We start from the raw sequence: 24923 nt of genomic DNA, 5'->3' as shown, positions 1-24923 counted from the left end.
TCCCTGAGGATGTGGAAGATGGGAGCACAAGGGCACAAGAGCTGTGAATGTTTTAGGTGTCTTTTCCCCTTCCCTTTGGTTCTCCCCCTTCAGGGCTGCAGTTTTGAGGCTGAGTTGTTCTTTTGGGGGGGCACACACAGTTTGGAGGGGGGGGGTTGGTGCTCTGAGGTGGTGGGGGGAGATACCAGGGCAGTGTCCCAGCCCTGGGGCAGCATTCCCAGTGCTGGCAGGGTAGAAGAGCCCAGCTCTGGGGATGATGGAGTCGGGTTCTCTCTCCTCATGGCCCCCTCAGCCCTTCCCCAGCCCACCAGGGACATCCCAGCTCCATGTGGAACCTTTCCCCATGGGATATTCCACCATTTTGGCTTTGCCAAAGGCAGCCAGGGAGGGGGAGAGATGGTTTTGTGATGGCCACACTCCCCAGGTAACTGGGCAGAGCTTCACCAGGCACAGCCTACCACCCCCACCCCTCCCAAAATGCCCCCCATCCACCCCTTCCCTCTCCCCCCCAGGGCAATGGGGCAGCCAGGGGGACCCCCCCAGCCATGCCCAAGGTGAGGGGCCCCAAAGAAAGCACAGAGAGCAGGCTCAGGCTCTGGTTAGCTGGATATATTTCTCATTTTCTGTCGGTGTCCTGGCTTGGCTTTCACACACCACTTGGCAGCAGATTCACAGCCCAGGGGTGGGCACTGGCACCGGCCCCTCAGTGCCCATCCCTCCCCCTGCCCAGTGGTTCCCACCACTTCCATCCACCACTTGCATGTGCTTAAACCCTCTTTTTTATTGAATTTGGCTTTTTTTGGGTTTTTTTCTCTCTTTTTTTTCTTCTTTTTGACCCATTTCTCAAGCTCTCTCCCAAGGAACGGCCACTGGCTCTCGGCTTGCAGGAGACAAAGGAAGAGCTCAGGGACACAGGGGATGGTTTCCTTCTCCCACCTCCCAGCTGACTTGGTGGAGATCATTTTTCCAACTCGTTTTTTTTTTATTACAAAAATAAAAAAAGGCTCCAACTATCAGTTTTACAAGGCATACAAAAATCTCTAAAAGGGCAACACAAGCACAAGGTGCTGAGGTACGAAAACCTGAGGTAGTTTTTCTGTGTGTGTGTCAGGGGGGATTTATTTGGGTTATTTTTAATTTTAAACCAATTTTGCTGGTTGGGTTTTTTTCCAGCCCTTGGGCTGAGAACCTCTTGTAAATCCATTTTTTATCACCTATTTTCCCCTCCTCTCCCTGCAATCTTTGGGGAAAGATCTCAGCCCAAAGTGGGCAGAGCTGGTGCTGCCCATTGTTTCCCAGGGATGGCAGTGCCAGGCAGTGATGGAGAGAGGACAGACAGACAGACAGACACAAAGGGGGGGCAGAACAGATGCAACCCCCAGTTTTGGAGTCTGTGATGCCAAGAGGAAAGGGGGTGTGAAGGAGAGATTCCTCTGGGAGGAGACAAGAGGAATCTTTTCGGCTCCTACAGGCCTTGCTCTTCTCAAAGCCCTTCAGAAATTGCTTTTTAACACTTATTTAATATTTTTTTTCCTTGCTGGCAATCCTACAGCTCTGCTCTACACTAGAGAACCAATGGACCAGCTCCTGCCCTTAGACCTCTAGAAAGTCCTGTTTTTGCTGAAAACAAACAGCCCCTTCCCCGGAAAATTAAAAAAAAAAGAATTAAAAAATAAAATAAAACCTTACAAAACTTAAAAACGGGTGTTAGTTCCGTTACCGAGATATTAATTCTAAAATCAGAATTTAGGCCAGTCAAAAACTTCCCAAATGCAGATGCCCCTTCCCTGCCTGTGCTATGCAGAGGAGGGGAGGGCGGTGGGCATGGACTAAGGCTGAGGATGCAGAGCCCTGCCCGTGCCCTGGGGGGCTCGGGAGGGTCTTTGGTGTGTGCCCTGCCCGGGGAGGGGGTACATTCGGGGGTACATTGGCGGGTGGTGCTGGCAGAGCCTCACTTGGTGCTTTGCTGCGCGGCCGCGGCGCCCTGAGCGTGTTTGTGCTCCTGCTGCTTCACCTGCTGCACGATGTCCCTGATCTTGCGCTGGGCAGTCTGAAAGGGGGCAACAAAGAGGGGGTCAGGGGGCACCCCCAAGCTCTGCCCCCCTCCCTGAGCCACGGTGGAATCACAACCCCCCCACCCTGTGAGCCCAGGACAAGTCCAGCTGTGATTAAGGCTAAAGTGCAGTTTAGATGCTCTTCCTCCATCACTCAGAGACTCAGTTTTGGGGTGTCCCAAACTCCCCCCTGCAGTCAGGAGCAAGGCTGTGGCACAGGCACCCAGGTGGGATATGGCAGACAGTGCCCACCCTCTGTCCAAGGCAGATTTTGGCTAAATCGAGCCAAACTTTAATTTTAATGCAGCCAAAACCCCTTTATCATAAACAAGCTCTTCACAAAGTCACAGAACAGGCTGTTGGAAGGACTCTCTGGGCCCCTCAGTTGAGGCAAGAGATTGAGGGGCTGGAGCGGGGCCAGAGAAGAGCAACGAGGCTGGAGAAGGGACTGGAGCACAAGTGCTGTGGGGAGAGGCTGAGGGAGCTGGGGGTGTTCAGCCTGGAGAAGAGGAGGCTCAGAGGTGACCTCAGCACTGTCTGGAACTGCCTGAAGGGAAGTTCTGGCCAGCTGGGGGTTGGTCTCTTCTCCCAGGCACTCAGCAATAGGACAAGGGGGCACGATGGGCTCAAGCTCTGCCAGGGGAAATTGAAGTTGGAGAGCAGAAAGAAATTCTTTGCAGAGAGAGTGCTCAGGGATTGGAATGGGCTGCCCAGAGAGGGGGTGGATTCCCCATCCCTGGAGGTTTTTCAGCTGAGCTTGGCCGTGGCACTGAGTGCCATGATCTGGTAAAGGGACTGGAGTTGGACCAAGGGTTGGACTTGATGATCTCGAAGGGCTTTTCCAACCCAATCGGTTCTATGATTCTATGACCCACAAGGATCAGCGAGTACAACCCTCAGCCCTGCACAGGACCACCCCCAAGAGCCCCAGAGCATCATCCAAACCCTTCTGGAGCTCTGACAGCCTTGGGGCTGTGCCCAGTGCCCTGGGGAGCCTGGTCAGTGCCCACCACCCTCTGGGGGAAGAACCTTTCCCTGAGATCCAACCTGACCCTGCCCTGACACAGCTCCAGCCATTCCCTGGGTGCTGTCCCTGGTCCCCCCAGAGCAGAAATCAGTGCCTGCCCCTCCTGAGGAAGCTGTCAGTGCAATGAGGTCTCCTCTCAGTGTCCTCTTCTCCAGCTGAACACCCCAAGTGCCCTCAGCACCATCGCTGCCCTCCTCTGGACTCTCCCTGAAGGCTCAATACCTTCCTACACTGCAGTGACCAAAACTGTACAGAAAACCTCCCAAACCAGAGGGAGAGGATGCTCAGGGAATGCTGTGCTTGGTGGCTTTCCTTGAACTGGCTGGGAATGTCAGAAAAGCCACATGGTCACACCTCACCTGACTGGCAAAGAAATGCCCAATGATTTTGACAACGACCTCGTCGTTCTCGTCTGGGGTTTGGTCTCGCGGCACAATCACTTCTGCACTCGTCAAATTCTGCAGTTCATTCACCTGGAGCAAAGGACACACATCCAAGGTTTGGGGTGGAAGAGCCAAAATCCTCTGCTCTTGGTGTCACCCCTGGCTCCGAGCCAGCACATGGCACTGGGGCTGCCAGGGGTCACACCCCCTTGGTCACCATCACCATCCAAGAGCCACCTCCAGGAATCAGGGCTGGGATTGAGATATTGTTGTGATCATGGAGCACCCAAACAGGGTGATGGGAGTGGGGGATGCCCAACTCTGCACCTGAGGCAGGTGGGAGCACCCTGCCCCCCCACCTACCGTCTTGCCACCTTTGCCAATGACGCGGCCGGCGGCGAAGGAAGGCACCTTGATGTGGGCTTCAAGCTTCACTTCTTCCTTTGGGTTAAAGAAGTTTTCCTCTTTCAGCTTCCCAAATATTCGTCCCTGGGCCTGCAGAGGGGACATAAGGGAAGGAAAACCAGTGGTGCCTGCTGTGCCCTCCATCACCACGGGTGAGAGTGTGCCAATGTCTGCCAGCATCAGAACTGTGGTGCTGAGCCATGAACCCCCCCGAGCACTCAGAGAGGGGCAGCACAGAGGGGACCAAAGGGATGCCCTCACTGTGTCCCTGCCCCTGTCCCCACCCACTGCCACCCCACGGCCAGCACACCTTGAACTGAGCCTCAGGTGGCCCTGTGATGATCACCATCCGCTCGCTGGCGTCCGGACCTTCGGCCGGGGCGATCTGCGGAGGGAGAGGGAAGGAGTGTGAGTGTGACCCCCCCTCCTTGGGCAAGATCTCCCCTAAATGGCATGTGCCCCCATGCAGGGACATCCCCCCAAGCAAGGACATCCCTTCCATCCAAGCAGGGGTAACAGGCTGCTGCAGGACTGGGTTTCTATTAATTTAGGGAGCAAAACCACCCCCCAAGGGCTCCCTTTCTTTGCCCTTGGTAGTAGGAAGGAGAAACTGAGCCCTGAAGCCCTGGGCAAACCCTGCAGTCCCCCTGCTCACCTTGATGGAGGCACCAGCAAACCGTGCCAGCTGCTTGATGTGCTGCCCCTTCTTCCCGATGATGGCCCCCACCGCCTGCGTCGGGATGAACAAGTTCACAACCTCCTGCTCCGGCAGCTGGGAGGGGCACAGAGGAACCAGGGGGTCAGGGGGCCAGCTGGAGCAGGGGGTGGTTTCCTCCTGCCAGCATCCCAGGGTTGAGGAGGAGGTGGGTTGAGCTGAGTTGGGTTGGGTTGGCTGGGTAGAATTGGGTTGGGTTGGGTTGAGTTGGGTTGGGTTGGGTTGGGTGGGTAGAGCTGGGCTGGGTTGAGTTGAGTTGGGTTGGGTTGAGTGGACAGAGTTGGATTGGGTCAGGTCAGGTTGGGTTGAGTTGGGTTGGGTCAGGTCAGGTTGGGTTGAGTTGGGTTGGGTTGATTTGAATTGGGTTGGGTCAGGTCAGGTTGGGTTGAGTTGGGTTGGGTTGGGTTGATTTGAGTTGGGTTGGGTTGGGCTGGGTGGGTGGAGCTGAGTTGGGTTGAGTTTATTTGAGTTGGGTTGGGTGGGTGGAGTTGGGTTGGGTTGGGTTGAGTTGAGTTGGGTTGAGTTGGGTTGGGTTGGGTTGAGTTGAGTTGGGTTGAGTTGGGTTGGGTTAGGTTGGAGGGCTGGCACCCACCCCTTGCTTTTTGCCTGCCCTGGCCTCACACCTCCCCCCTCCCAAGGTGCCCAAGTGAAGACCTCATGGAGGGAGGTGCCAGGGCACTCAGAGGGTGCTGATGGGGGAAGGGGCACTCACAGGGTGCTGATGGGGGAAGGGGCACTCACAGGGTGCTGATGGGGGAAGGGGCACTCACAGGGTGCTGATGGGGGAAGGGGCACTCACAGGGTGCTGATGGGGGAAGGCACCGGCCGGGGGGGCTCCGTACAGACCCGACAGATAAGCTGAGGAGCCCTGGGGGGGAGAGCAAACGAGGGTCAGTGGCATCAGTGACACCCCCAAGGTGCCAGTCCCTCCCCAGCCATCCCCAGCCTGACACAGACCAGTGTGCCACAGCCATGAGTGATACCTGAGGGACAGAGCAACCACCCCTAACCCCTGAGAGCGTGGGGTGCACCTGAGGGTGCTCCAGGGTGACCTTCAGCCCAGCCCCTGTGCCTCTGGCACAGCACCATGGGGCTGGGAGGTAGCAGGAGCTCCCAGGAAACCACAGCCCCTTGTTTTCCAACTGTGTCCTGCTGTTGCTTAGAGCAGAAAAGTGGCTCCTAAGAGCCTGTGGAGCAGCCACAACCCTAGAAAGCCTCTTGGCTGTGCTGTAACCACCACTGGTCCCCTGTGGAGAAGGCAGGGGGTGGGGAGAACTGAGCAAAACACCTGGTGGGCTCTGATTTCCATCCCCATTGTCCCTCCCCAGTTTCAAGAGAGGGAAAAGCAAAGGCTGAAGATGTTCTCCCAGAACTTGGGCTGGGGACAGGGAGAAGTCAGTGGGTGTCTCCATGGCCCAAAGGAAGGGGTGCTGCCAGCACCACAGCTCAACCCAACCACCCCAACCTAACCCAACCCAACCTCTTCTGTGTCTCAAATCCATCAGACATTTCTCCTGGCAGCAGAGAGAACTCACTCCCCTTCTGGGAGACATCAACAGGTCCTTTCCCACCCAGCCAAGGTGGGCACTGCTCCTCCTCAGCTCCCCCCATTCATTCACCATGAAGCTCCTTTCTCATCCTCCATCATCTCCCCATCTCAAGACCTCCAGAAATTTTGTCTTACAATAAAAAACCAGTGGCAGAGGAATCTTGGCCTCACCAGGGGGACTTAAAACAGGAAATGCAAAGCTTGGGGGTGAAGGACCCCACACCAAATGCTGCCCATCAGGAAACCTGCCCAGATCCTCCCCATCACAACCACAAATGTATCCCACAAGCTGATGTCTCCCAACACACAGGGAGAGTATCCTCCCCTTCACAGGCTGGCACAGACAGCCAGACTGACCACCCAAACCTCCTGGTGCCTTCCAGGGCCACCACAGCCCCCTCCTCCCCCTCCCCCTCCCTGGCACTCACCGTTCTCCTCCGCCCGCTCTGCTGCTGCCATCACCGGGAAGAGAAAACAGCACAAGTCAATCAACCCACAGCTCAGAACAAACTATTCAGAGACTGACAGAGACAGCACCTGGGGGTCCCACGGGTGCCCTACAGGTGCTGCTGGGCTGGGCTGGACCTTCTCCATCAGCACTTTACTCATCGTGTTCTGCAGACACTGGACCATCCCTGCCCATGTGTGACCTCAGGGGTTTTGAAAATCCTTCTCCAGGTTTCAGCACCCCAAGAACAAGGAAAACCCTTCCCTGGGAGCTGGGGTGGAGATTGGCTCCCTGCAAGCACAACCCCTGGGTGCCAGGGCAGGGATCCAAGATGGTCCCTTGCTGCTGAATGCACAGGGTGGGCTGCTCGTCCCCTGCACACCCTGTGGCCACACCGGGGGGCTCAGGTGGCCACCAAAACCAAACCCACAGGGCACAATGCAGTGGTGGGCTTGGGGTCAGGACTGAAGGGCCCCTGGAAGGTTTTTCCATGCTCTCTTCAGTGAGCAGCATCCCTGGGACACAGCCAGCCCCTGGACAGAGGGGAAAACCAAGCTCAGCACAACACAGGGATGGAGCTGATCTTCCCAGGGAGCTGAACCCAAGGAGGCACAAGCCACCTTCATTCCCTGTCCTCTCCACTGCTGCTCTGATGAGCATCCTCCCCAAATGGCTGAGAGTGACAGCTCCCAATCAAGGCTCTCCACGAGGTGGCTCCTACAGCCACAATGACCACCCAAACCCAACAGCTACAGCGAGACCCTCCACACACCACTGTGCCCCCAGAACACCCCCAAACCTCCCACACTTACTGCAAAGGGGTGGTACGGGGTGGCAGCCGCAGCCCCTCGGGCCCCTGGCGTGGATGGGAGCATGGACAGCCCCGTGGAGAAGATGCCCAAAGCGTTGAGGTTCAGTCCTGGGATCAGGTTGGCTTGTTGCTGGGAAAACAAAGAAGTGGAGAGAGGTGTGAAAGGCACAGTGGGAGTTTTGGGCTTCTCACCACAGTGTGGGTGTGATGGGTGAGGGCCAACCAACCCTTGTCATCACATATTGACACCCTGCCCCCCAGTTTTCTCCTGGCCATCCCAGGTGGGAGGCTGGAGCTTACATTGACAGCCACCACGTCGTTCTCATAGGCCTCTCGCAGCTTCCTCATGATCTCCACCTCTGCATTGGAACAGGCCTCAGTGCTGCCCTTCACCGTGATGGTCCTCTCGGGGTTGTAAATGGTCAAATCCTGCAAACTGCCCCAAGGGAAACCCAGAGAGATGGTTACCTCCTTCCTCCAAGAGAAACCCCGGGAACCTCCAATCAAAGCTGAGGGCTCCCCCCAGGACAGATTCCCCACACACCCTCTCCCTGCCCAGCACCACCATCCCCTGGGATGAGGAATGTGCATGGGAGGACACAACTGCTGTTTTCCGGCTCCAGCACTGCCAATCCCGTGTTGGATGGAAGGGGGTGGCTTGGAGTTCACCAGGACTTCACTGACTCTTGGAATTGTGGAATTGAGTCAGTCTTCCAACTGACTCAGGTTGGAAAGATCATCCCCTTCCATCCCCTGCCATGGGCAGGGACACCTCCCACCAGCCCAGGTTGCTCCAAGCCCCATCCAACCTGGCCTTGGACACTCCCAGGGATGGGGCAGCCACAGCTTCTCTGCCCAACCTGTGCCAGGGCCTGCCCACCCTCACAGGGAGGAATTCCTTCCCAATATCCCATCTATCCCTACCCTCTGGCAGTGGGAAGCCATTCCCCCTTGTCCTGCCACAGGAACTCACGGGGAGATGGTGATCTTCGTGCCCGTGTCCTGCTCGATCTTCTTGAGGTTACGTCCCTCCTTGCCAATCAACCTCCCCACCAGGCTGTTGTGTGCCAGGATTTTCAAGGGAATCTCTTCTGCTCTAAAATGGATTAAAAAATAAAACCCAATGGTCCATCCAGCCAGAAAACCGATTTCCAAGCACGAGCACCAAGGGCGTGGTGGAAGGAGCAGAAGACCCACCCCCATGTCCCACCACCCGTTGGGCTGGGCCAGGAGCACTCACGATTTAGTTTCATCAGCCTCCTTCTGCATGATGTCCAGGATCATGCGACAGGCTTCGGAGCAGCCCTCGGGCGTGGCGTGGATGGTGATGGGCTTTTCGGCGGCGCCGGCGTTCTCCTTCCGATGGATGTCGACCCTACGGCGAAACAACCGGCAGAGAGGAGCCCCCTGAGATGGGTCTGGTGTCACACAGGGGTTTTTGAGGGCTCAGGAGCTGAGAAAAACTCGTTTCAGCACTTGCTTAAGCTTTGGGGAGAACCTGGGGCTCAGGTGCCTCTGCCACCACCTGGTTCATGCAAGCCCAGGCTGTGTCTGGTTTTTGGGGTGGTTTGCATCAGATCTGGGCTACGTTCACCTGCAGGACCAGAGGTCTGGGGAGCTGAGGGGTGTCACAACATCAACCAACACCTTGAGGGGGCAGAACAAATCCTCAACTGCGCGAAGCCCTGAGCAACCTTTCTATCCTCTCTGATGCCAGTCCCACTTGGAGCAGGAGACCCGATTAGGGGTTTCCAGAGGTGCCTTCCGACCTCCATCTCTCTCTGCATGACACCCAAGGCTGTTCCAGGCGACCACGTCCTTCAGGACAGAGAGAACTTACCCATGGGCAGCGCCTGTCACGACAGGGAGGCAACACGTCACGACAGCGCCGGTACTCACGCCCTCCCGCGGGAGCCCCGCAGGCCCTCCCGTGCGCCCCGGCGGGACCGTGGCTACTCCTCTGGTCCTCCCTCAGCTCATGGCGGGGAGGAGGAACGCGCCTCCAGCTCGCTCCTCACGCTCAACCGTACCTGGCAAAGGCCCTGAGAGAGAGGGAGAGAGGAAAGCAGGGTAGGAGACTCCCGCACCTCAACCACGTGCCTTGGAGAACAGGGGGAAGCAGCGTCTCCGTCTTCTCTTCCCACTGGAGGGTGATGGATGCCGTGCGGCCATTCTGCCATCGGCCACCGCCGTGGCGTCCCTGTCACTGCTGCAGCCAGGGCCAGATCTTCTGAGCAGGCATGGCAGTGGCCGCTCAACCACTCAGGGAGTCCCACCAGTGCTTGGCTCTGACATGGTGGAGCCTCTGGCCGCATCTCTGAGGTCCCCGTCCCAACTGGGGACATTCCTGGGTGCTGCTGTGTGTGCCACGCCAAGGGCTGTAGGGCTGAGTCACCTCCATCCATGATGGGATGTTGTGGGGTCCCACTGGGCTTGCACAGGTCAACTCTTCCAGGAGCTCACGAGCCAGCATGTCAGAACACGGGCAGTGGAGAGTGAGCCGAGGTAAGGGCAGAGCCAACCCCACCAACTCCAAAGAGACCTCAGAGTTGTTCCATCCAAGTACTGAACAGTGAAGACAGACTGTGATCCCCTTGGTAGGCTCCATCCCTCCAGATCTCCCATGGCTTCAGCCAGAGCTGCTCAGGCAGGAGGCTGGTTCTGAGCAGACTGTGCAAAGGGCGATGGAGACACCGGCACCGCTGAGCTCTCCCTGCCCTTGGTCACATCTACAGCCTGTGGTGACCCTGCTGTGTGACACCCTCTGAGGTGCTCCCAACCGTGCAGCTCCATCAGGTTGATTTAAGGGCTGACTCAGGGACACTCTGCCACTTCCTTAGCCAGTGACAGGGCAAGAACATCACAAGGGGCCACATGAGGTCATGGCAGAGCAGGCTGATGTTCCCAGTTAGGGGGAACCCATGAGGAACCCCAACAAACCCCACAGAGGGAAACCAAGCAGCTCCTTGAACCCATGAGCAGCTGAGGCTGGTGGAGATGAGGACACAGCCGAGCCTTCACACCAGAGAAGGACCAAGCCTCATGGAAGGGCTGAATGGAGGCACTGAGGTGATGAGGGCCTTGGACAAGCCCTAGGGAGGGGTATGGGCCAAGTTTCCGGCTGACCAAGCCATCCCACACCTGGATGTGCAGGCACAAGCTCAATTTGCAGCGAGAAGACGGGACACCAGGAAAGGGTTGCTGTGTTCAGGCATGTCCCACCCCAAGGAGCTGGAGAAGGGAGAGCTTTGGACTGCCCAGCACATCCCAGTGCCACTGCTTCATAACTCCATTCCAATGGGAGGATGGAGAAGGGGACCCTCAGCACCCTCACTCCATCAGCAGGTGCTGCAGGGAGGGGTGACCAGGGATGGTGGGACTGGGACAGGGCTGGTTTGCCCACGGTGCAGCAGGAAAAGCCTCCAAGGCATATTATGGGGGGCTGGGAATGCTTCAAAGAGTGGTGCCCATGAGGCACAGCCATCTCCAGGTGGACAATACGGTGTGCAGGTAGGTTATCCTGGTCCCATGGCTGCTGGGTGTCCGTGGTCCTGTCTTCGAGTTCCAAGGTCATCTGCTGGAGTGGACTCTTGGTCTGGGCTTCTCCATGAAAGAAGATGGCTCAGCCTGGGGCCAGTTTTGTCCCCTGGAGCATCTCTGGGATCACTGTCTGTGCAGCCAGGGGGTGAAATCCAATGTGGCCAGAGGAATCCAGAACCCAAAGTCGCTCAGAGTAGGAGCAGGGGGTGGGCACCACACCGGTGGCTGAGGGTGGCCTGAGCAGGGACAGCACTGTGGGATGAGATCCCAAACTGAAGGAAAGGGTCTCCTGTGACTGCCCAGGACGGGTGCTTGAAGTGCCCTTTGCCCAAGGCCGGAGTGGAAGTGGTGGCCCACCATGCCACGTGGTCTCTGTGAGCAGGTCAGGAGAGAGGGAGAGCATGGAGCATGGCCTTCCTCCACAGCACTGGCTCTACAGGGCAGGCATGGGGAGCTAATCCACGAGGAGGGACAACGTGGTTGCAGAAATTGCCCAGGCAGCAGCATCTGGCCTTGTGGTCAGGAGAAACCAGCACCTTCCCACCTTCTTCACCAGGCTCAGGGCTTGGAAAGGGCAACTTCCAATCTTGGGTGGTGAGGACACAGCTACCCCTGCTGCTCATCCCACCAGGACTCACCTGGAGAAGGACTTGCGGCCAACCGGGACCAGCTCATGGCTACCAGTGGCCCCTGCCGGGCTCCATGAGCTCCTCTCCCTACTCATCTGCCCCCCTTTCCATACAAACCTCTTCCTGCCAACCCAGCACTGGAATCTGGCTCCAATTCCTACCTCTGCACTACTACCACCAAGTAATTTGCCTGTCAAAGCTCCTCTGAGAACTAGGATGTTGTGGGACAGGAGTCCTGCATCCCCTGGGATCCCCAGGCTCAGGATGATGAGTGGGACAAGGCAGCTTTGGGTTAAACACAAACACACCTGGGCATGAACAAACCATGCAGGAAAACCATGCAGAGAATCAGCAGTGAGGTCAAGGAGAACAGCAACAAGAGAAACATGGAAAACTTTGGCAAGACAATCCCCCTTCTGGTCCTTTCCTTTTTTAATTCAAAAATAAAAAATGTTTAAAATGTTAATTGCCAAAAAAGGCTTCAAATGGCTACAAAAGCCCATCCTTCTCGTGGCAGTGCTCCCATGGTGTCCCCTTTCCCCCTTCAACACCTCTAACCCACATGGGATGCTCATCCCATATGATCACGATCCCATTGATGAGCAAATCCTGAGGACAAAGACCACTACGTCCCTTTGGGATTTTAACCCCAAGCTTGCCATTTCTCCCTAAAGCCACATGTCCAGCTGTTCTCATGAGGCTTTAGGAACTCATTCCTGGCCTTTTCCCAATGTGCATCCCCCTCTGGCCGCACCCAGACCACCCTGGCCAGCAGGAATGGTTCGGGATTGGAGCTCTGCCACCATCCCCTGAAGGCTGCACCCCAAGAAACCAGCACTGGGTGACACCGCAGAGCCCCGAGCGCAGGGAGCACCCAAGGTGGGACCTCCAGCACCCTACGGAAAGGAAACAAAACCATTGGAAGTACTTACTTGGCCTGGGTTTGCTTAGTAAGGTTCTTTATGGTCAAGCCCTCCTTTCCTATGATCGCACCAACAAACTGCGTGGGCACCAGCATCCGCAGAGGGAACTCGAGCGGCTGGGGCTGCGAGGAGCCCCCCGGGGAGGAGCCCCGCTCCCTGGAGGAGTGGCCCCCGCGGCGGGCGCGCTGGGGGGGCGGAGGGGAGCTCACCTCTTCATCCGGGATGTAGGAAATCTTGAAGGAATAGTTCTCGAGCTGCTGGTCGCTCAGCTTCTCTAGGGCTCTGCAAGGCAGGGAGATGTGGAGGGTGCGGGGGCTGCCCCGGGGTGGGCACCCCACTGTTGGTACAGTGAAGTCAAAAGTGAGCAATTCAGATCTATGTAAGATCCTGTAAGACTGACAAGTGTACCCTCTCCTGGAGCTGGCTGGAGGGTCGGGCCCAGAGAGTGCTGGTGAACAGAGCTGCATCCAGCTGGTCACCAGTGGTGTCCCCAGGGGTCTGTATTGGGTCCAGTCCTGTTTAACATCTTTAGTGATGCTTTAGATGAGGGGATTGAGTCCATCAGCAGCAAATTTGCTGATGACACCAAGTTGGGAGGGAGTGTCGACCTGCTGGAAGGCAGGAGGGCTCTGCAGAGGGATCTGGAGAGACTGGAGAGATGGGCTGATTGCAATGGGATGGAGTTCAACAAGGCCAAGTGCAGGTCCTGCCCTTTGGCCACCCCAAGCCCTGCAGCGCTCCAGGCTGGGCATAGAGTGGCTGGAGAGCAGCCAGGCAGAGGGACCTGGGGGGACTGAGGGACAGGAAGCTCAACAGGAGCCACCAGTGTGCCCAGGTGGCCAAGAAGGCCAAGGGGATCCTGGCCTGGATCCAAACTAGCGTGGCCAGCAGGCCCAGGGCAGTGACCCTTCCCCTGGACTCTGCCTTGGGGAGGCCACACCTTCAGTGTTGTGTTCAGTTCTGGGCCCCTCAGTTGAGGCAAGAGATTGAGGGGCTGGAGCGGGGCCAGAGAAGAGCAACAAGGCTGGAGAAGGGACTGGAGCACAAGTGCTGTGGGGAGAGGCTGAGGGAGCTGGGGGTGTTTAGCCTGGAGAAGAGGAGGCTCAGAGGTGACCTCAGCACTGTCTGGAACTGCCTGAAGGGAAGTTCTGGCCAGGTGGGGGTTGGTCTCTTCTCCCAGGCACTCAGCAATAGGACAAGGGGGCACGATGGGCTCAAGCTCTGCCAGGGGAAATTCAAGTTGGAGAGCAGAAAAAAATTCTTTGCAGAGAGAGTGCTCAGGGATTGGAATGGGCTGCCCAGAGAGGGGGTGGATTCCCCATCCCTGGAGGTTTTTCACCTGAGCTTGGTCGTGGCACTGAGTGCCATGATCTGGTAAAGGGACTGGAGTTGGACCAAGGGTTGGACTCGATGATCTTGGAGGTCTTTTCCAACCCAATCCATTCTATGATTCTGTGATTCTATGAAGCTGGCCTGCACAGCCCCTGGGAGACTCAGCTATCAGCCAGAGGCAGCAAGGAGCTCAGCTGCTGCTGTCTGGTAGGGAAGAGGTTACTCCCCAGAGATTCACACAGTAAGTTCCCACAGGACTCTGCAGGTGCATGGAAGCAGCCAGGGTAAGTTACTATAAACAGTGGACTTGTGAAGATTTGGGTTTTAGCCAATTAAGAGTTTCTAGCGTGGTGGTCTGAGACACTTTTTAGCCAATAAGGTGTAATTCTAACCCTGTATAAACTGTGTGCTGTGTCTTCACTTTGAATCTCATAGACTGGTGTGAAGTCCAGTTCCTCCACCGTTTATTTTTTGTTTACTTTACCCCACCAATCCCTCCCCAGCCTGCACCTTCCCACTCTGGAGAAGGTGGCCATGGGAAGCCAGAGCCCCTCACCTTCCCATGAGGAGCAAGCCCCTTAGTGTGGTGGGACATCATCCCCTTCCATGTGGGTGATTCCAGAGCTGGCACGTGGCTTGTCCCCCCCCCAGCAGAGGTGGGATGGCAGCCCGGGGACCTGCCCCTTCACCTGGGAACCTGCTCTTCCTGTGGGCAAAGCACTTGCCAGCAGCCACCACACAGCACGGAGAGGGTCCCACAGGCTTTTTGGACACGGAAAAACTGGAGGCTCTGAGTAACCACTGCTGCTCCAGGGAGAAGGATGCAGCACATGGTGCTCCTCTTTTGGGGACTCCAAGTCCCTTCCCAACAGGACATCTGGACTCTCCAGCCCCTCTTTGCTGGTGAAGCTCAGCCGTGCTGGTGTCTGCCATGACCCCAAAAGTGGTGGTGGCTTCAGCCACACTCCTTCCCCTCTCCCCTTTCCTCTTTTGGGGACCCCAAGTCCCTTCCCAGCAGGACATCTGGACTCTTCAGCCCCTCCTTGGTGGTGAAGTTCAGCCGTGCTGGTGTCTGCCATGACCCCAAAAATGGTGGTGGCTTCAGCCACACTCCTTCCCCTCTCCCACCACATCCCACTTGGCTATGGATAGACTCCACATCCACTGAGGACCTCTGCAGCTTCACCACCCAAAAAAGCCACTCATCCTGAAGCATCAAGCACTGCTGTGCTGGGAAAACTCTCTGTCTTCCTTTCATCCCAAGACCATGGTGGGATTTTGGGGGCTGTCCTGTGCAGGGCCACGAGTTGGACTCAATGATCCTTATGGGTCCCCTCCAGTTCAGGGGATTCCATGACTGTGAGACACTCATGTGGTGTTTATCTGTGGCCAAAGCTGGAGGCACAAGGAGGACCCTCCTCCACCCTCCTGGAGCAGGAAAATCACTCTCCCCAACTCTGTCCTCACTTAACCAATGCTGTGATGGATCAACTCAGATGGGAAGTTGGTGCAATGTCCCTCAAGAAATGGATTCACAAAGGCTCTCTGCTGCCTGGGATTTGCCTGGCTCTTGGTCCTACCACACATACCCTGGCCACTAATTAAGGAATGTGCTCACTGTTTACTCGTGGCTTACACAGGTCTGGTCTCCAGTGCAGGGCTAAGGTCTCTGCAAGCCTGGACCAAAGCATTTTGCTTGGAATAGTCCTTCCCCTCCTGAAATAACCCCCAGTTTGTATTTTTCCCCCCTCTGCAGCATCCTCTAACCATGTCTTCACATGGCCTGGTTGGGTCCTGCCACCCTTCTGAGGCTGTTCCTTGCAGGGGATGTTTCTCTGCAACTCCTCAGCACAAGAGGCAGGTGATTCACCCTCAGCTGCTCTCCCACTCCTGCAGACACCAACCATGGACCTCCTGGCTCCCTCTCACCTCATCCACCCACCCATCCATTCCTCTCTTGTCCATGGCAAAAGAACTTTCTGCCAGCCTTTCAGAAGCCAACCAGGTGGTTCCTCCTGACTCCAGGAGGTGACACTCCCTGCCTGTTTTGGTCTCCAACTTGGCTTTTCTCTGAATGGTTCTCATTCTCTCATCATCACCACAATGTCCTCACCATCTCTGCCATCTCCTTCATCATATTCAACCCCTGCAGCAGCTCTAACTGGGTGGTCACACTGGTGATGAATCCAGTGCATTCCCAGTTGTGGGCTGGATTTCCAACCTGGGAAAACGACTCCTTGATGAACTTCCTGACCTGACCCTCAGCTTTCCAGAGCACTTTGCTCCCTGGAGACAAGGCCACTAAGACACAGCAGAGGACCCTGCAGGAAGGACAGTGTCCAAAGGGATTGCACATCTGGGGGGCCAAGGGGAAAAGGCCCAGAAAAAGAGGGGACAACCACAGGGCTGTTGGCCATGAGACACCCCACCTCCCACACCAGGGGAGAAGGCAAGAGACAGCCCAGCAGTGGGACAACTGACAAGACAAGAAGCCTGGAAGATACCTGGAATTCCCTGGGAAAGTGGTGAAATCATGGACAAAAGGAAACAAAAGCCACTTACACTTTTGCCTCCTCCTTTGTCGCGTAGGTCACGTTGACAACGGCTGTTTCTGTGTCTGTGTTCACTGGGGGGAGCAGGAGAAGCACAGTCAGAGCAGGGGTGGGGGAGATGTCTCCTCTGCTCCCAGGACACTCCAGAGGGGGATACAGCTGGGAATGGTGGGATGGTGGTGCCTGTCCAGCTTGTGCACCCCAGCACTGCCTTTTCCCCCAGCACAAGGACTGGGCTGGAACAAGACCAGACGGTGCCAAGGCTGGATCCAAGCAGGATGAATGGCTGGACATCCCTGATCCACCAGTGGACCCCAAAACTACACTCAGCTCCTTTTTATTGGCCAAGGACGAGAGAATGCTCTGGGGATAGAGGATAGATGGTCCATGCCATCCCCCCACTGGATGGGTGGCACCATCTCTGCCAGCAGGGCTTGTGTCCAAAGGGAACACCAGTTCAGCCCAGTACTACTGGGACAACAAGGTTTCAGCCCAGTGGGTTTCCCTTCCCTGTGGTGCAGGCAGAGCAGGGGAGCAGCACTGGGAATTCTGCAGGATGAGGACCTTGCTGGACCATCTTACCTTGCTCTACGTTCTCCACCGTCCCATGCTGAGCTAACAGCCCATCCAGCACCTGGGGAGAGCAGCAGAGCAGGCAGGTGAGGCTCCAAACAGGCAGGGAAGAGCCCAGCCCACCCACAAACACCCTCCAAAGAGCCTCCAGCATCACCCAACTCCTTAAAAGCCCTCACCCACCTCCATCCCACCACCCCAGAGCTGCCCCACCACTCAAAACTGCCCCACAACTCCATGACCCACAAGCAGGCAGGAGCTGGAGCCCAGTTCCTGCTCCCTCCTGGGGTTACTGGGAAGGTAAAGGTGGTCCACATGCAGGCCACGTGCTCCAGTGGCACAGCTCCTGCTGATGGAGGGGGAGATGAACGGGGTGTTTTGGGGATCAACCACTTCTTACCTCCCACTGTAGGTGGGGAGGGATGTTTCGGATCTGGATCTTCCTGCTCCTGCGAAGACAAAGCCCTGGGTTAAGGCCTGCAGGTGACCCAAGCAGAGGGGAAAGCCTCTCTGGGAATCAGACAGCAGCTGGGGAGAGCTTTCCAGAGCATCCCACTTCCCCATGCCAAGCCAGGACAGCTCATGCCCAGGGAAAGCTGTTTCTCCCAGCTCTGCCCTGGTCAGCACCCGCCGGGGCTGGAGCTGTCTCCGGAATGCTCCCTCCTCATGCTGGCTCTCAGGTTTCCAAGGAAACCTCCTGAAAGGAGCCTCTGCAAGTCATGGCCACACAGGGAGGCTGGGATGCAGGGACAGCCCTGCCCACACTGCCTTGGGCTGGATGGCTGGGTGGGAACAGGACCCCCAGCCCCACCACGGCCAACCCTGCCATCCCTTCAGGGGGCTTCCCAAAATCCTGCTGATTTCCACCACTTCCCAACAAGCTGGGACTGCTTTCCTTGGGGAAACCTAAATAAATATCCTTGGAAATGACCAATACACCCAACCTTGCCTGGTGGCACTTCCAACCTCACACCACTGTGCTCCCAACCTGACCATGGTTGCATTCCCAGCCAGGACATGGCTGTATTCCCAACCTGGCTGTGGTTGAATTCCCAACCAGGCTGTGGTTGGATTACCAACCTGACACTGACTGCATTCCCAACCTATCTGTGACTGCATTCCCAACTTGACAGCAGCTCCATTCCCAGCTTCACACCACTGTGCTCCCAACCTGGCCATGATCACACTCCCAGCCAGGACATGACTGTATTCCCCATCAGGATGTGAGGTTGGATTCCCAACCTATCTGTGACTGCATTCCCAACTTGACAGCAGCTCCATTCCCAACCTCACACCATGGTGCTCCCAACCTGACCATGGTTACATTCCCAGTCAGGACATGGCTGTATTCCCAGCCTGGCTGTGGTTGAATTCCCAACCAGGCTGTGGTTGGATTCCCAACCTGACACTGACTGCATTCCCAACCTGACAGTGACTGCATTCCCAGACCAACAGTAGCTCCATTCCCAACCTCACACCACTGTGCTCCCAACCTGACCATGGTTACATTCCCAGTCAGGACATGGCTGTATTCCCAACCAGGCTGTGGCTGCATTCCCAACCTATCTGTGACTGCATTCCCAACCTGACAGCAGCTCCATTTCCAACTTCACATGACTGTGCTCCCAACCTGGCCATGATCACACTCCCAGCCAGGACATGACTGTATTCCCCATGAGGATGTGGTTGGATTCCCAACCTATCTGTGACTGCATTCCCAACTTGATAGCAGCTCCATTCCCAACCTCACACCCCTGTGCTCCCAATCTGACCATGGTTACATTCCCAGCCAGGACAGGGCTGTATTCCCAACCTGTCTGTGGTTGGATTACCAACCTGACAGTGGCTCCATTCCCAACCTGACAGTGGCTCCATTCCCACCTGACAGTGGCTCCATTCCCAACCTGACAGTGGCTCCATTCCCAACCTGACAGTGGCTCCATTCCCAACCTGACAGTGGCTCCATTCCCAACCTCACACCCCTGTGCTCCCAACCTGACCATGGTTACATTCCCAGTCAGGACATGGCTGTATTCCCAACCTGCCTGTGGTTGAATTCCCAACCTGCCTGTGACTGCATTCCCAACCTGACAGTGGCTCCATTCCCACCTGACAGTGGCTCCATTCCCAACCTGACAGTGGCTCCATTCCCAACCTCACACCACTGTGCTCCCAACCTGGCCATGGTTACACTCCCAAGCTCCCCATGGAGCAGCCTTGGGGTATGGACACACAGGAACCACTGCCAAGGCTTCCCATGGGATAACAGCCATCCAACACCTCCCCAGCCTGGCTGTGAGAAGATGTGCTTGGGCAGTGGGGGGTTTTGAGGCAGCCCAATCCATGGGAGATCCAGCCAAGCCATGAGCTCATCCTTGGGCCACCCAGATCAGCATTCCCAAGCCTGCTTGTAGTCCATCAGCTCCGACCAAAGCACTGTCCTGTGCTCTCATCTGGTTCAGTTCTGATGCTCTGAGCAGAGCAGAGCTGGACCATCTCTCCCAATATCCTGGATGAGCTTCCTCAACCACACACACACACACAGAGTCAGGTTTTGGAAGCTGATCTTAGGAAGTTTTCCCACTCCTTGGGATGAGCTCAAGGAGGATGCTTGGAAGGACAGGTACCACCAGCCTCAGCACTAGGTGGGGACATGGAAGTACCCCAGCTGATGGCCCCAAACACCCAGGGGATTTGGACCAAATCCTGCAGGGCCAGGAGGCAGGAGGAGGTGGAAGAAGACATCAGCATTCTGATTCCACCAGCAATCTTCAACCACTGACCTTCCAGCTCTGGTCCTGCTCATGGCACAGGCACACCCCGAGCCCCTGCAAACCACTTGGGTTTCTTGGGTGGTCTGGGGCCAGACACAGTGAGGGAAAGGCAAGGAAAGGGATATTTTTGAAAATATGAACTGTGAGGGCAGGAGAAAACCCACAGCTGGTCCCACAAGGAGCCTCATATCTCCTGGGGCTGCTCAGACAGGGATGGTCAGTGGGACAACAAACCAAATCCAGCCACGGGGGTGTGCTCAGGACAAGGTGTTGGACGGGCTCCTGTCCCCAGCTGCCACCAGGGACTGCATGGCTGGGCATGGAAAAACCCTGTAGGGAAAGAGTAGGATTCACCCCATTCCATGTCCAGCCAGCCCCACCCCAGGCCAGGAAGGAGGACCCAAGGGCATGGCAGGAATGGGTCACCAAGATCCTGAACTTTTCCCTTGCCACCTGCCCATGGCTGACACTGCTCTCAGTACAAACACTGTGGGCACCATTCCAGAAAACTGGACATGTTCCATCTTTAAAACCCACCAGTGTTTCCCAGAGCAGCTATTTTAAGATGCCCAGGTCCAGTCCAGATGTTCAGCTGCCAGGACACCACTCCTGCCTACTCCAAGAGTTGCATCCCACCCCCAAAATTCCTGGTGCCACACTGCCAGGCCAGTGTGCCTGAGCAACTCCCAGCCAGTCCCACACCACTGAGGAGAGCTGGACAAGCTGCCCAGTTACTTGCCCACCTTCCAGGTGGCACCTGCACAGCTGGACCCCAAGGTGACACACTCAGCCACAAGCCAAAACATCACCACAACCAGGCTCCTCCCCCAGGCTGGGAGCCTCTGGAATGCCACAGGCTGGACCATGGAGGAGCTGCTCTCCTTTTGGGGCTCACCTGTCACCAAAGCCCAGCAGCCTGGTGGGCACAGGGCAGTTTGAAGGAGCTCATGCAGGAGGAACCAGCACCCAGCTGGACATGGTCCCCTGGCCACTCCTGAAAAGCCTCTGCCGTGAAAGGAACTGCTCCAAGGCTGCAATTTCCCTCCATGCCTCCCAAGGGAGATGCCAAGGGAGATGCCAGAGCAATCCCAACCTCCTGAGGTGCTGCTCACCCTCTGTGCCCCTCGCCCACATCCCAAAACACCCCAAGAGAAGGATCACAACAAGGTGCCAACAACTCCACTTCCCAACAGGACACCACAGCAAATCCCAGCCCCAGCACCAGCCAGTCCCTCTCCCCTGACCCTGCTGTTGGCTCCTGGGTTTGAGTCTGTTCATTATTCCACACATTTCTGGGGTCTCTCAGGGTCATCCTGGGCAAGTTTTGCTGTGGCCCAAGCCCATCCTGCAGCAGATGCTGCCAAGGATGCTCTGGCAGTGCCAGGCTGGAAGGGCATTAAAGAGCTGCCCCAGTTTGAACCAGTTGCCAAAAGCATCGAGGCTGGGGCTGCTCCAGTCCCCTCCCAGCCCAGGCTTGGCCCTGACGCTCTTCAGGAATTAAAATCTCTTGTTGTTACAGCCCAACAACCTGCCCAGGGCCGGGAGCAGGGAGGGATCCAGCCCCGGGATGGATCAACAACAGGGATGGGAGGGAATAACGGCCCATCTGGAACACAGTAAGGGGATAAAAACCAAAAGGGTGGGGGAGAAGAAGGGGGGGATGAGGAGGGAAAAAAACAGGAGGGGAAACAGGAAAAGGGAGCTGAAATGGAAGGAGGAAAAGGAAAAAAAAAGGGGAGGAAAGAAGGGGGAGAGAGAAGGAATGGGGAAGAGAGATATGGGGGAAAAGAAGGAAGGGGGAAAGAAGGTGGGGAAAAAGGAAAGGGAAGGAAGTGGGAAGAGAGGGAAGAATGAGGGAAATAAAAGGGGGGAAAGAAGGGGAAAAAAGAAAGGGGAAAAGGAAGGTGGAAAAAGAAGTAAAAAAGAAGGGGGAAAGAAGGGGGGAAAGGATGGGGAAAGAAAGGGGGGAAAAAGAAAAGAGGAAAAAGGGAAAGGAAAAAGGAAGGGGGCGAAGGGGAAGGGGGAAAAGGGGAAAGGGGGAAAAGGGGGAAGGGGGAAAAGGGGGAAGGGGGAAAAGGGGAAGGGGGAAAAGGGGGAAGGGGAAAGGGAAGGGGGAAAGGGAAGGGGGAAAGGGGAAGGGGGGAAAGGGGAAGGGGGAAAGGGGGAAGGGGGGAAAGGGGGAAGGGGGGAAAGGGGAAGGGGGAAAGGGGGAAAGGGGGGAAAGGGGAAAGGGGGGAAAGGGGGAAAGGGGAAGGGGGGAAAGGGGGAAAGGGGGAAAGGGGGAAAGGGGGAAAGGGGGGAAGGGGGGAAGGGGGGAAGGGGGAAGGGGGAAAGGGGGAAAGGGGGAAAGGGGGAAAGGGGGAAAGGGGGAAAGGGGGAAGGGGGGAAAGGGGGAAGGGGGAAAGGGGAAAGGGGGGAAGGGGAAAGGGGGGAAAGGGGGGAAAGGGGGAAGGGGGAAAGGGGGAAAGGGGGAAAGGGGGAAAGGGGGAAAGGGGGAAAGGGGGGAAGGGGGGAAGGGGGAAGGGGGAAGGGGGGAGGGGGGAAGGGGGGAAGGGGGAAAGGGGGAAAGGGGGAAAGGGGGAAAGGGGGGAAGGGGGGAAGGGGGGAAGGGGGGAAGGGGGGAAAGGGGGAAGGGGGGAAAGGGGGAAGGGGGGAAAGGGGAAAGGGGGAAAGGGGGGGAAAGAAGGGGCAGGAAGTAGAGATAAAAAAAGGGATAGAAAAGAAGTGGAGTGAAAAATTCCTGTATTATTTTCCTTCCACCTTCGGTCTCTCCCTGTGCCAGATTGGCTTCTCTTGGTACCAAGAAACATCCCAGCTGCCTAAAGCCTCTTTTCTTTATATAAATATGTCTTACCAAAAATTTATACATTTTGTGTGGTTATAAAAATTTAATATATTTATATGCAAGTATTTTATATAAATATAAACCCATAGAATAGTTTGGGTTGGAAGACACCTTTAAAGCTCAACCAGTCCACATCTCTCATATAAAAATATATATTGGGAAGTAATTTTATACAAATAAACATAAAATAAAATAAAATAAAATATATAAATAATAAAATATATAAATAATAAAATATATAAATAAATAAAATATACAAATAATAAATAATAAAATAGGAAAATATATAAATATAATAAATAAATAAAATATACAAATAATAAATAATAAAATAAATAATAAAATATAAATATATATAAATATATTTTATTCATTTATAAATAAAATATATAGCGATAAATATAAAATATAAATATATATAATTATATATTTTTATATAATTATATATATTTATATTTTATATTTATTATTATATCTATTTATATTTTATCTTTATATATATTTTATATTTCTTTATATATATTATATTTATTTATATTTATATGTATATATACTTTATATATGTATATATATTTATATACATAAAGTGCCTTTTATATGGTGTCTTTATACATTTGGTATCTATTTGTATTTTACACATATAAAATATATATAAAGTTCCTTTTATAAGGTGTCTTTATACATCAATTATCTTCTATTTGTGACCACATAAACCACATTAAATACTTTAAATACACAATTATGAACTTGTATCTCTATAAAAGACACTGAATGTGGTCAAATAAATCTTGTTTAGGGTCAGGACTGAGCACAGAGTCCCTTTCAGGCCCCAAATCCAGCTCCTGCTCCCCACGTGCATTCCCAGACACACCGGGAGAGGTGCCAGGGGCAATTCCTGGCCAAGGGAATTCCTCTCCCCTGATTAAGCACCTCATTAAAGCAATTAATAAGGCAGGAAAAAATCGGGATGTCAGTGGGGAGACCGAAGGGCTTGGATGTGTATCCCGATCCACAACATCACCAGCGTTTTGGGATGAAAAACAAAGGGCTGAGGGAAAATAAAGAACGATCAATAAAGCAAAGAAATGAGGTGAAATGAGGAGTGAATTGCAGCTCGGGAGAGATTGTTTAAGGATAATTTCTTTGGAAACAGGAGAAATGCATGAAAACACCCCCTCAGGAAGCACCGGCATCGCTCCCTCTCCAGGGCAATCCCACCCCAGTTTTACATACATTTTTTTTAATTATTATTAATTTTTTTGTTTGTTTTTTGTTGTTGTTTTTTTAATATTACAGTGGTTTCCAGGCTCCTGTTCCCATCTCCTCCTGCTTTCCCTTCTCACTCCTCAAAGCTGCGGCAGAAGCAGAAATTAAAGGCACCTTCACAGCCAGAACCCCCCAAATTTCCCTGACCCGGGGATAACAAACAGACTTTTGTTACTTGTTAAACTCATTTTATCCAATCCTTGTACCAAAACTCAGTGCTGGGGTGGTTGAGTTTTACTTCCCACTTTCCACAGAAATCCTGTTGGTTTAAATATTCTTTCCTTAGATCTTCATATATTCTTTCTTTTCTATCTTCCTTTTCCATCTTTCATTCCATCAATAGGATTTTCCATCTTTCTTTCCCATCAATAGCATTTTTCCCATCTTTCTTTCCCATCAATTGGATTTTTCCCATCTTTCTTTCCCATCAATAGGATTTTCCCATCTTTCTTTCCCATCAATAGGATTTTCCCCATCTTTCCTTCCCATCAATAGGATTTTTCCCATCTTTCTTTCCCATCAATAGGATTTTTTCCCATCTTTCTTCCCATCAATAGGATTTTCCCATCTTTCTTCCCATCAATAGGATTTTCCATCTTTCTTCCCATCAATAGGATTTTTCCCATCTTTCTTTCCCATCAATAGGATTTTTCCCATCTTTCCTTCCCATCAATAGGATTTTTCCCATCTTTCCTTCCCATCAATAGGATTTTTCCATCTTTCTTTCCCATCAATTGGATTTTTCCCATCTTCTTTCCCATCAATAGGATTTTTCCCATCTTTCCTTCCCATCAATAGGATTTTTCCATCTTTCCTTCCCATCAATTGGATTTTTCCCATCTTTCTTTCCCATCAATAGGATTTTTCCCATCTTTCTCTTCCCATCAATAGGATTTTTCCCATCTTTCCTTCCCATCAATGGATTTTCCCATCTTTCCTTCCATCATAGATTTCCCATTTCCCATCCAATAGGATTTTCCCATTTCCTTCCATCAATAGGATTTTTCCCATCCTTTCCTTCCCATCAATAGGATTTTTCCCATCTCTTCTTCCCATCAATAGGATTTATCCATCTTTCTTCCCATCAATAGAAGATT

At 54.3% G+C, this 24923-nt stretch overlaps 1 protein-coding gene across 2 annotated transcripts in view; it reads right to left on the bottom strand.

Moving 5' to 3' along the window:
- Window positions 1-761: 761 nt before the first annotated feature.
- Window positions 762-24923, bottom strand: part of IGF2BP2 (insulin like growth factor 2 mRNA binding protein 2) — a 26682-nt gene continuing 2520 nt past the window's right edge. Inside the window, exons 3-17 of one of the 2 annotated variants that reach the window (XM_071566552.1) lie at window positions 17342-17390; window positions 16951-17002; window positions 16379-16442; window positions 12494-12766; window positions 8633-8767; window positions 8366-8488; window positions 7693-7828; window positions 7394-7522; window positions 6562-6585; window positions 5384-5452; window positions 4525-4641; window positions 4180-4254; window positions 3828-3959; window positions 3441-3554; window positions 762-2050 (exon numbers count right to left, since the gene is read on the bottom strand). In XM_071566552.1, coding sequence (XP_071422653.1) covers window positions 1952-2050; window positions 3441-3554; window positions 3828-3959; window positions 4180-4254; window positions 4525-4641; window positions 5384-5452; window positions 6562-6585; window positions 7394-7522; window positions 7693-7828; window positions 8366-8488; window positions 8633-8767; window positions 12494-12766; window positions 16379-16442; window positions 16951-17002; window positions 17342-17390 — 1591 coding nt within the window. In that variant the 3' untranslated portion in view covers window positions 762-1951. The remainder of the gene's footprint in view (window positions 2051-3440; window positions 3555-3827; window positions 3960-4179; window positions 4255-4524; window positions 4642-5383; window positions 5453-6561; window positions 6586-7393; window positions 7523-7692; window positions 7829-8365; window positions 8489-8632; window positions 8768-12493; window positions 12767-16378; window positions 16443-16950; window positions 17003-17341; window positions 17391-24923) is intronic. The other variant, XM_071566553.1, reaches the window with a different exon arrangement.

Source organism: Pithys albifrons, chromosome 11 (genome assembly GCF_047495875.1).
Source record: "Pithys albifrons albifrons isolate INPA30051 chromosome 11, PitAlb_v1, whole genome shotgun sequence".
Classification (NCBI taxonomy): domain Eukaryota; kingdom Metazoa; phylum Chordata; class Aves; order Passeriformes; family Thamnophilidae; genus Pithys; species Pithys albifrons.
Note: the sequence above shows the minus strand (reverse complement) of the source record. Positions and strands in the feature narration are given on the sequence as shown.